The sequence below is a fragment of the Hemitrygon akajei genome, chromosome 2 (genome assembly GCF_048418815.1).
Source record: "Hemitrygon akajei chromosome 2, sHemAka1.3, whole genome shotgun sequence".
In the NCBI taxonomy this organism is placed as follows: Eukaryota; Metazoa; Chordata; class Chondrichthyes; order Myliobatiformes; family Dasyatidae; genus Hemitrygon; species Hemitrygon akajei.
Genome location: NC_133125.1, coordinates 25596363 through 25608487, shown reverse-complemented (window position 1 = coordinate 25608487; position 12125 = coordinate 25596363). Strand labels below are relative to the sequence as shown.

The 12125-nt window shown below is 39.2% G+C and overlaps 1 protein-coding gene across 11 annotated transcripts in view; it reads left to right on the top strand.

The window, feature by feature from the left end:
* sema6a (sema domain, transmembrane domain (TM), and cytoplasmic domain, (semaphorin) 6A) overlaps positions 1–12125 on the top strand; it is a 98046-nt gene that overhangs the window by 42307 nt on the left and 43614 nt on the right. For all 11 annotated transcript variants that reach the window (XM_073068986.1, XM_073068956.1, XM_073069010.1 and 8 more), the window contains 4 exons: positions 4181–4241; positions 6592–6654; positions 6928–7029; positions 10397–10490. In XM_073068986.1, coding sequence (XP_072925087.1) covers positions 4181–4241; positions 6592–6654; positions 6928–7029; positions 10397–10490 — 320 coding nt within the window. The remainder of the gene's footprint in view (positions 1–4180; positions 4242–6591; positions 6655–6927; positions 7030–10396; positions 10491–12125) is intronic.

The window sequence follows — 12125 nt, the reverse complement described above, 5'->3', positions numbered from 1 at the left end:
CTATTTGTTCACAGCCCCAGCAATGGTGTGAAACATGTCATCGTTTCAGTTGCAAAGCTAAAAATAACTATGATGAATAACTCCATCCTCCCCAAATGAAATTTCAAGTGTCATGAGGGCATTTCCCTCTTAATTGAGAATATGATGCTATTTGTAAACTTGAATGGACGACAGGGAACATATGCATGTTACACTTACACACTAATTTACTGCCTAAGAGAATTTTACAGAAATTAAATTCAATGTCGAAGCAGACAACAGGAAGTATTACTTGTTCTTTAGGAGATTCATAATTTAGCTGTGTTGGACAATTAAATCTAAAATCAAAATGAAGGGAAGGATAACATGTAATTCATTTTCTGTCAGGAGATTGTTATCCAGCTTTATCCAGATCCTCTGACAGTCTGAAGCATATTCTTTCATTTTAAGTTAACAGTCAGAAATTCGGTCACGTGATTCTTGATTTTAGCTACAGGTTTGGGGATTGCGGAAGTAATCTGAACCTTGAGGTTAGACATGGGGAGGTGGTAAGGTGTGACTGGGTCAGGCTTGGGGATGAGTGTCTGACCTGGAGCTTGAGGGAAGAGATCGAAGGTCAGGTTTAGGACCAGGAGGGGATGGATTATCAATGAGACTGAGGATAGGGATCCTCAAGTCAAAGCAGTATCTAACTTTAAACAGACCAGTTCCCAACTGTAGATTTCAGGATCGAGGAATGAATGGGAAAGCAGTTCCTGCAGCTGCTGCATGGGTCTGCTTTTGTTCAGGTGGTCCAGAATTGGTCCACCATCCACGCAGCTTTTCACTAATGCAGTGATGTATGTCTGGGTGCCAGCGTGCTTTAACCCCTCCATACTTTAAAGGAGCGAGGAGGTAAATCATGGATTTTGTGATCCATGGAGTGATCTTATGATGTTTTATATCTCTTCCATAGAATTTGTAAAGTCAGTTCAAACTCCTGTAGTTCCTTACCTTCAGATACTAAGGAGATGAGAATCGTGGCAGTCGACAAACAAAAGGAAATCAAATAGGGTCTTTTAAGAGACTCCTGGACAGGTACATGGAGCTCAGAAAATAGAGGGCTATGGGTAACCCTAGGTAATTTGCAAGGTAGGGACATGTTCGGCACAGCTTTGTGGGCCAAAGGGCCTGTATTGTGCTGTAGGTTTTCTATGTTTCTAAATTGGCTTTGATCCCCTCAGATGCATTTTGAAAGATATTAGAGGGAAAAAAAGGTTAAACTTCAAGTTCTGTGTTGTAGAGGTCTTGTTACCCATTGGTTTATTTGTTTTGTATCTACAGGGAACCCTGTGTTTCACCTATCCTTTGGAGGGAAGAGCTGTGCCATTTTAATCAAATGAGTGGCATGGTTCAGTCTACACTGTTTCATTTGTTTCTTAAGCACTGAGGGACAATTCCATGGGCACTGACCCCTTCCAGTACTTAGCCCAAGTGATATCTGTTCATTAATATGGACTCAGATAATTTCTGCTTCTCTTTCCCCTGCCCTCTCCACTCCTTGCTCCCAGTAAGCCATTCAAACAACTCTGTTGCTGCCCCTGGTGAGAGCAGAACAGAACATTTTTGAGGGCTTTCTTTTAGAAATAATGCCTGGTTTTATAACAGTTGTGCTCCTTTAAGCTTCTCTTTTGATTGTTGTTTCACTGCATGAAACTACATCTTGTTCTATACATTTGCTATATATAATAACACAATTAATCGCCTGTATGACTTAGAACGATAGAACTGAAGATTTTCATTGAATTTCCTGAGTGGGCCTGACACAGTACACACAAGAGCTGCAAATTACTCTCTCGGAAACCAACTGTAACTGAATTGTAAATTGGACGCTTGAAATGATTTATCAGTAAGAGCTTACACAGATATCCATTTAATGGAACCCAAAAAGAAAGTAAGGAAATGTGTACAACAGATCCAGATAACTACATTCTTCCCTCCCAGGCAAACCTGCCTGCCTATTCTGTTCTCAGTGGGAATGCGTGCAGAAGAATTTAAAAATAGCCTTGCACCTGATGTGCTAATGGTTTTCCTCTGTAGGAAGATTGGTGGGTATTTGTAAAGAAAGTGCCGTTCTCAGCAATATGTAAGCAATTTGACATTTCTGTAAGGAGAATTTAACAAATACAATGGGCTATTTGTCTGTGTATCCTTTTAAGTGAATGGAAATGTATGAGGCTCAAAGCTCAATTTAAATTACTTTGTGATTGCAGATAACACAATTTAATATTAACTTTAAGAAGAAGAAACTTGCCACTTTGAGTGTGTCCTTGTCAAGTATAAACAGTATTTTATTTATTACTTAAAGTCAAACGATACAGCCTCGGTAGGGTTTCACATAAAGGATATATGCAAGGGTGAATTTTAAAAATGCACAACCCGAGGTTTCAAATTTGCTGTCCATCTCCTTTCAGGTTGGTGTTTTGTGTCCTCCTCTTCGTGTACAATTACATTAAGTAGATCTAATTGTACTTGTCAGTGTTCTGTGTCGGAAAGACTTGATGTGCCTTAGTGCTAGAAACTGCATCTTTGGCTGTTCTGTATTTGCTATAGTGGCATATACAGTACTGACAGTCCTTTCCTACAATTACATCAGTAGAAATGATGTTATCAGCAAAAAATGTTATTTAACCTTCAAAGATATAAACCTTTAAGATTTTTTAACATTTGCATTTGTTTAATTAGAACATCTAGTATGCTTTATTCTAATTATTTAAATTGGGGAAAAAGGCTTTAAAATGTGGAACATAAAGTGAAATTCTGCTATAATTTTGAACTAATGAAATTCAGAACTTCTGTTAAACCATTAACAATTGCAGCCATTAAGATAATTATTTTTTCTGTAAAAGTGAGAGTTTAGGAAACTCATTATGGTTCACAATTAATGTTATAAATAGAGAATTATTTTAATATTGAAGATTAGAATCACAGCACAATAATAACATGGGTCTTTGGGCCACAGTGTCAATGCAGGGGATTGAGGACCTATCCAGCATATTTTTCAATGTTGCAGAATTTCAGCTGATCCTCTAAACGCTTATTAAGTGTTGTGAGAGTCTGCCTCCAGGCAGAGTTCCAAATTTCAGCCATCCTCTGGGTGAAAAGTACTCTTCCTCATGTCCCCTGAAACCTCCTTTCTCTTTCCTTAAACTCTGCCCTCCTGTTATTGGTACATCTGAGTAGGGGAGCTATTTCTCACTGCCCATTCTTTTTATGCTTTTCATCATTTTGATTCTGCACACGATGGTTGAAGCCCAAAATGAACATGCCAATTGTTGTTCTATTTATAGACGCCATATGGTTACATCATTCAAAAACAAAAAGAAACCCAGCCTATCCAATCTCATGTCATCAGTGAAATGCAAAATCATGTTGAATCTCTTCTGCTGCTGCCTGTTGGATGCATGGTTGTGTACACCAAGGTCCTTTAGTCATTCTGAAATCCCATTCACTTCTCACCACCTATTCTATCATTATAAATCCTGACCTTATTAGTCCTCACAAAATTCATCAGCTGCATTTCTCGGTATTAAGTTCCATCCTCCATTTCTTTTCCCATGATACCAATTGATCTGCAACTGAAAACTACCTGTCTCCCCATCACGATATCAACAATCTTTTATTTTATACCTTCTCCTGAAAAATGGATTCTCATCGCGACAGCACTCTGTGGGTGCCCCAATCTGTCTCATTACAAGCTCTCATTCATTTGAGGGCTGTGGTGCTGAGTGTGGGTGTCTTGATCACAAGCAGAATCGTAGGAGGTGCAGGGTCATTGACTCAGAAGCTGATGCTGTCCTCGCCTGATATCCAAATGGCCATGTCTAACAGGCAAAGCCAGGCTGCCAGTGGAACTAGGAATTCCTGGAACAATTCAGGGAACAACTCAGGGAACAACTCCGAGTTCTTACCTGTTCCTGCGTGTCTCATCGGCTCATTTAATAAAGAGCTATTGGGAAACCAATTTGCTCTAGTTTATGAATATTCTATTGAACAAAAATCCTTTCTAATGCATCTGTAATAGTTGTATTATCATATGATAAAGCATTTAAAATTGAATGATTTTTTTTCCTCTTGACTTCCTGTCTGGTTAGCGTGATAAGATTCTACACATTATGGTTGATGCCCGAAATGAACATGTCAAATTTTGTTCTATTTATAGAGACCATATTTACACTGTCGAAATGGATACATCATTCAAAGAACAGATTAATTTTAACAAAGTAAGTTGCATATGCTTTCCTCGGTTGTGAGATGCTACTCTCACGGTTTACACACGAGGCCCCATGTGCAGAACCCAGATAAGACTCAACTCCTGTAAATTAGAAAATCTGGTGATAAAGTATAGGGTAAACAAAGACAACTAATATCTTTTAATGAAAACAGAAAATTCTGGAAACTCTCAACAAGTCTGTGTGGAAGGAGAATCAGAGTTTATATTTCAGGTCAAAGACCCTTCATTAGAACTGCCAGGGAGAGAAAACAGATTGTGTCTACATTATGGAGGGGAATAATCTCTCAGTTAAGGAAATTTTAGATAAGACCCTCCATTAAATTTCATAGTACCATTCTCATTTAATGTAATTATGGGAAAGTTTTGTTCAGGCGAACATACCCTCAGTGGTCACTTTATTAGGTACACCTGCTCAGTAATGCAAATATCTAATCAGCCAATCATGTGGCAGCAACTCAGTGCATTAAAGCATGCAGACATGATCAAGAGGTTCAGTTGTTGTTCACACCAAACATCAGGATGGGGAAGAGGTGTAATCGAAATTACTTTAACTGTGGAATGATTGCTAGTGTCAGATGGGTTGATTTGAGTATATCAGAAACCGCTGATCTGCGATTTTCATGCACAACGGTCTCTAAAGTTTACAGAGAATGGCGTGAGAAACTAAAAAACATCCAGTGGACGAAAATTCTGTGGGCGAAAACACCTTATTAATGAGAAAGTTCAGAGGAGGATGACTAGACTGGTTCAAGCTGACAGGGAGGAGGCAGTAACTCTCAATCACTCCATGTTACAACAGTGGTGTGCAACACATCAAAAGTTGATGTGGATGGGCTGTGGCAACAGAAAACCCTGAACATACACTCAGTGCTCACTTTGTTAGGCACTTACATCTTACAAACAACCTATTTGCAAAAGCTTGAAATGATCTGGGTGTGCCACAACAAATCTGTGTAAAAAGTGCCAGGCAAAATTATTTTCTCAGCTGGGTATTTCTTAATTATCGTGCAAAATTTAAATTCAAACATGCAGATTGTTTTGTATTGTTTGTAAAAACCAGTATTACAATGGAAATTAAATCTCATTAAAATGGAACCCCCTGGAGTAATATAGTCATTTACAGTAAATCAAGGCATATTGTTACCATGGATCAAGATAGTAAATCCATTAAAGTCTATGAAAATGCCTTTTAGCCTCCTATAACATTTTCTGCAGTGATTGAAAGAAAACAACAAATATTTATGCTTGGATAGTGTGTATAAGATGGTAGTGTGGTATGCTGCTGGTCCAGCAGTCCAGGTTCAAACTTGACTTTCTGTGCATACACATTCTCCAGAGTAAATACAGATGCAGAAAAAAAATTTACATTCTCCCCCATCTCTTTCAGCTCCACACATAGATTACCACTCTGATCTTCCAATGGACTAGTTTTGTTCCTTGTAATCCATTTCCTCTTAATATATCTGTAAAAGCTCTTAAGATTCTCCTTCACCTTTCCTGCTAAAATAAGCTCGTCTTCTTTTAACCCTCCTGATTTCCTTCTTAAGTGTTCTCTTACATTTCTTATGCTCAAGTACTTCATTAGTTTCTGCGACACACCTCCTTTTTCTTAACCAGGGCCTCACTACCTCTTGAAAACCAAGGTTCCCTAAACCTGATACCCTTGCCTTTTTATTCTGACAGAAACATACTTTTCACTTTTGAAGGCCTCCCACTTACCAAGTATACCTTTGTCAAAACATGACCTGTCCCAATCCACCTTTCCCAGATCCTATCTGATACCGTCAAAATGGTCCTCTCTCTCATTTAGAATCTGAACCCAAGGACCAGACCTATCCTTTTCCATCATTACCATGAAACTAATGGCATTTTGATCACGAGATTGAAAGTGTTCCCCTACACAAACTCCTGTCTCAATCCCCAGTAGGAGATCTAGAATTGCACACTCTCTAGTTCTGCATGCTGGAGGAATGCCCTAGCTGGGCAGCCTTTCATTGATTCTCATTTAGTTTTATTCTATAGATTTGAGTATGGCCACAAGGAAATTAATCTCAGGGTTGTATAATGGTGATATATATGTACAGATAATAAAATTTACTGAACTTAATTGAATTATCACGAGGACACACACACACACACACTCACTCACTCACTCACTCACTCACTCACTCACTCAGGAACATTCACTGTATCTTGAATGAAATTGCAAGGTGACCAGAATTAAAATGTACCACACTATCTATGAATACACAAGGCACAAATGGTGAATGCTGTTTATTGAAAAAATTAAGTTCAACTAGATGTTGTGATTCCACTGATCATTCTTCTCATATTCACAGAAGTTAACCTGGCGATCAAAACAAGCTGATATTGACATATGTAGAATGAAGGGAAAACACAAGGTGAGAGGGCAATATTTCCTTAATGGATGTCACTACACTGTGGATTTTCTGTCTGTCATCATAAAACACAATTTCCAATCTACTAGCCTTCTCTTCTAATGGGTGCCGCTGTTAATGGCTCTGTTTGTTACAATGGTAAACTCATAGAGCTAGAAAGTAATAGCTTACTGTTCCACTGTACTTACAGGTTTAGAGACAGTGCACTGTAATAATTGAATAATAAAACACAATTGTACTATGAACTGGCAGTAACATAAACTTTTGCTGCTTTAGGATGAATGTCACAATTTCATTAAATTGCTTCTGAAGAGAAACGATGACACGTTATTCGTCTGTGGGACAAATGCTTTTAACCCATCATGCAGAAACTATAAGGTATGTTCCTTCATATGCCTTTCTGACTGAAGCTTCTCATTACTATCCTGGGAGACAACATCAGACGATTGTAACTCATTCTGATTCAGTATCTGAATCTCATTGTAAAGTCGGCAGTGTAATTCCTTATTTATTTTTCAATAGATTCTGTGTTCAGAAGTATTTTGATCAGAGATAATATGGCAATTATATAGTTCCAAATTAAGCTGAGTGCTTCTGTTATCCAAGGTGTGCAGCCTGGCTTCATGTTGCATTTAAAAGGGACAATCCAATTTCAGCGTGCCACGGTCTATTAGTGTCTTTTAATTCAGACTGCTTCTGATAAGCACAGAATGACACAATATTAAAACAATTCCATCCAGATCTTGAAATGATGGAATAGCAGTTACAAAGAGCTGTGAGCAATGATGTAACCAGTCGAAACTGTCCTTGGCTTTGAGGGCCGCACAACATGAGAATGTTAAACAGCAAATATTAGCAGTGTCAAAACTAAATGGGGGACACGTGATATTAATTGAGATGGGTCAAAGGTTGGACTTGTGTTTCAAGATGCATGAAAGAAAGAAGTGGCCTTCTGAGAAACTTTGTAATAAACACACGACCTATCAGTTCTCTAATTGCTGCTTGTAGACTTTGCTCTGCAGGTACAAGAAGCAGAAGCAACAAGGGCCACTGGTAACGATCATCACATCATGTATTTGCCTGTGACCCTCACTTCTCATTTATGAACAAAACTCAAATAACAGATGTATTTTTGGGGACGCTAGGTAAATGTGTGAGGGGGAATGACACGGGTTTATGAAGGAGGATCAGGTAGAACATAAACATTAGAATGCATCTGTGAGGCATAGTGACCTATTTATGAGCTGTAAACATTAAGCAAGAGGTGTAACAATTAGAATGATATATACTTGTAATATAAAGATGTTCTGCGGATATCGAATGCGCTGGACTGTTAAAATTCCAAATGAGAAAAAATGCATCCAGGTCATCTTCAAGGAGCGGTGCCTCAGAAAGCGGTGCCATGATTAAGAACCTTCACCACACAGGACGTGCCGTCTTTTCATTGTTACCATCAGGAAGGAGGTAGAGAAGCCTGAAGGCACACACTCAAATGATTCAGGAGCAGCTTTTTCCACACTGCCATCTGATTTCTGAATGGATACTGAACCCATGAACACTACCTCACTACTTTTTTTTTGCACTATTTATTACATTTAACTATTTTTTATATGTATATATTTACTGTAATTTACCGTTTTCTTTTTCTCTATTATTATGTATTGTACTGCTGCCACAAGGTTAACAAATTTCATGATATCTCCAGTGATATTAAACCTGGAAATGAAGCCCCAGTTTCAAATAGTAGCTTGCCTATATTTTCCATAGAGATTTGGAAAAGTTATGTGGAGACAAAGTCATCTATCCTTCTTTTCACATTCATTCACAAGAGACCTGGTGAAGCAACTGTCTTTCTTGATGAGCCCAGTGTGATTCTGGGAAATTACCTGGGATGACAGGGCTGGGATGGATGGTAAATAAGGGGACGAACAGGAGGCTTAGAACTTTGCAAGTGTCGAAGTTTAGTCTTACCCATGATCTGCAACACTTACCTCCTGGCAACAGAAAATAACAGCATGCTGACTTGACATTGCTATGTTCTGCAGAGCTCAAACAGTACAATTTAACTATAGAGACACATAGCAAGTTTCCACAATTTTCTGGAGAGAAGCCCTGGCAATTCATTTACCATTGCTGATTACATCAGGAAAAGAGACATCTGCAGTCAATGTCATCTCCATATCGAGAGAGCAGCAGACAGTCTTTTTAAGCTCATTGCTTTGGCAGCTGTTGAATTTTAATACCTGGAAGCAGCTCAAGCAAGTGGTCTCTCCAGCTTGGCTTGAAATTTGTTTTCCCACTTTTGCGCATTATACTCGAATAGGTTTCTTGTTTCACAGTGGGATTGGTTTCACATTAATCGGAGTTACCTGATCTGGTGAAAGGAAAGTCAGTACAACAGCTCCTCAGATGAATCTTCTACAGTAACTAACCTGCTTCTGGTGACACCTATCTTGTTTCACCCCAGCTTTTACAATTCAATCTTTGCTGTACATTCAGTGATGCAGATCAAAGTCTGGAAATTTGTTGCACTCCAGAAGAGTGCAAATCGTTAGTGTCAAAAAATTTTCGTAGAGATTTGCCACCGGGAGAAATACAAATATTTAATGCTTTCCCCATCTGCTCATCGGAATAAGGGATACTGATTACCACACCTGTTGATTTGTCATTCCACTGATGGAAATAGTCCAGACTCTGGCAGTAGCTCATTGGTCAATAATGAACATCATCTAAATACTATTACGCTTATTTCTATTCTTTACCATTACTAATACCTTAGAAATGTCTCAGACTGGCCAGCAGTCTGAAATTGGATCTTTTGGGTCCTTTGTGATGTGTCTGTCTTCTCATTTAAGTGCAGCAAGGTATATATCCAATCCTATAGGGCAGCCTCAGGAGAAAAATGCCTTTTACATAATTCTAACTACGGAACCGTTGGAACACCTTGATGTTCTTTTAACTTAATCTTAAGTTAACTGCTTTCATATTTAAATATCTCCAAATAAAAGGATGATGAATTTGGATTTTAAGCAGCACCTTTCATGAAATTGTCAAATCATTACGTAGTTGTTGAAGTAATTCTGACCTTGAATTTAGCAAACAATGTAAGCGAGGTGGAGCCTACAAACAATCAGAGAAACGACTGGTCTTTTAGGAGGCTGCTCAGAACACGGGGAAAAGATGTCGCTAGTCTCCTGAGAGTATTGGCTTTGATTTTGAGTCAGATGAGTCTCTTGCTTAGTACTTTATCTAAAAGCTGGCTCTGATGATGAACAATCTCCATCAATACTGAACTAAAATATCAGCCTCTATTATATAAAATCATACTATAAATACTAATTTTGGAAATCTGAACTCAAATGAAAGAACCTGCTAGAAATTCTCAGCCGGTCAAGCAGCATCTGTGGATAAGGAAATAGGATTAAAGTTTCAGGTTGAAGGATGCTAACTGACCTGCTCAGTACCCTCCAGCATTTTCTCTTTATATCTTAAGCAAACATCTATAGCAGTATTATGAACCCTGCCACTGAGGAAGATTTAACACACATTAAAGATTCATTTCATTTCAGCTGCAAGAATAACTCTTCGCACGAGTTATTGCTTCACATCTTTTGAAGCTGGGATGGTCGTAGATGATCACCCGTCATTGAGTAAAATGCATTATGCAAAGCTAACAACACCTTTGAACAATATTATTGGCCTTTTGCTCAATAATTTGAACATGAATTCTTCTTGCCTGTTTCAGTTAGACACCCTGGAGGTCCTTGGAGATGACAACATCAGTGGAATGGCAAGGTGCCCTTATGATCCAAAACATGCCAACGTCGCACTTTTTGCTGGTAAGAAACTTTCTAGACTCTGTGATGAATACTCAGTAAAAAGGTACTCATTTAACTTGCCCTCTCATCAAATGCAATCTCACACAAACAATACTCTACATGGTTTGCCAAACCATCATGTTGTAAGCAAATCAGTGCCTGACTAGACGATATATAAGGGGAGTGGCAAATGATGGCTAACCTATCAATTGCGGAGAGGTTTAAGTGGGAGTGCAGAATACTTTGACCAATACAACAGTCATTCCATTGCCAGTAAACTTTCTCAATCCAATGATCTTTCCTCCTCTTACCTTACCACCCCTTTAAAGTTTAGATTATCTGAAGTTTTACTGTTTATATCCTGTTTCCCACTAAGTTTTATTTACTAAACAAAGTACACTGCAGATGCTGTGGTCAAATCAAGACATAGAAACAAGCTGGATGAACTCAGCAGGTCAGGCAGCATCCATTGAAATGAGCAGTCAACGTTTCGGGCCGAGACCCTTCGTCACGACTGAAGAAGGAGGGGGCAGGGGCCCTATAAAGAAGGTGGGGGGAGGGTGGACGGTGCCAGATGAGGCGGAGATCACAGGGGGTGAGCAGTGAGAAATGGTCTCACTGAACGCCCGTCGAAGAGAAGATTTAAACTTCTTCAGGGTAGGCATACCTCGAAGAGACTTCGCAGCGGAGTAACGAATAGTGAACACAAAGTACACTGCAGATGCTGTGGTCAAATGTAAATTATTTGACCAGAGCATCTGCAGTGTACTTTGTGTTTACATTTGACCACAGCATCTGCAGTGTACTTTGTGTTTACTATTCATTACTCCGCTGCGAAGTCTCTTCGACGGGAGTTCAGTGAGACCATTTCTCACTGCTCACCCTCTGTGATCTCCGCCTCTCTCCAACTCACCTGGCACCTTCCACCCTCCCCCCACCTTCTTTATAGGGCCCCTGCCCCCTCCTTCTTCAGTCCTGACGAAGGGTCTGGGCCCGAAACGTTGACTGCTCATTTCAACGGATGCTGCCCGACCTGCTGAGTTCATTCAGCTTGTTTCTACGTCAAATTTTATTTACTGTTGTGGACCTGGAGTGATTTCCTTTCTCATCCTCATGAACTATGTCCAATTCACTTTAAGGGCACTACACATCAATCAGATCTGTGGCAGCCGGCAAGGGCTCCATTATGTCTGCCAATAATAGGCAAAAAATTTACACATAATGGCTGGTGATTGTGAGCAAAGATACTGAATTCAGTATTAGCGAATCATTAGACCATAAGATTTGTGAGCTGATTTAGGCCATTTGGTCCATCAAGTCTGTTCTACGATTACTGTCATTGCCTTGCATGTTGGAATCCGGTAACTAAGCCCAAACTTCCTATAAGTGTCAAGCAGATACACTCAGATGTTTGCTCAGTGAATCTGCACCAACTTTGCAGTAGAGAAATGAGTGTAAAAGCTTCAGAAAAATTATATTGTTATTCAACCTTATACAACTAAGTGTTTCTAGCATTTTAATATTAAGAAACATTTTAAACGTATTTAGTAGTATGTTTAACCTGTAGTGGTTACTGAAACTTTTGAATGCACTTATCAGAGACATTCATTGACGTGCCCCGACATTCTGTCTCTATAACAGTGGCCTCCTGTTTTC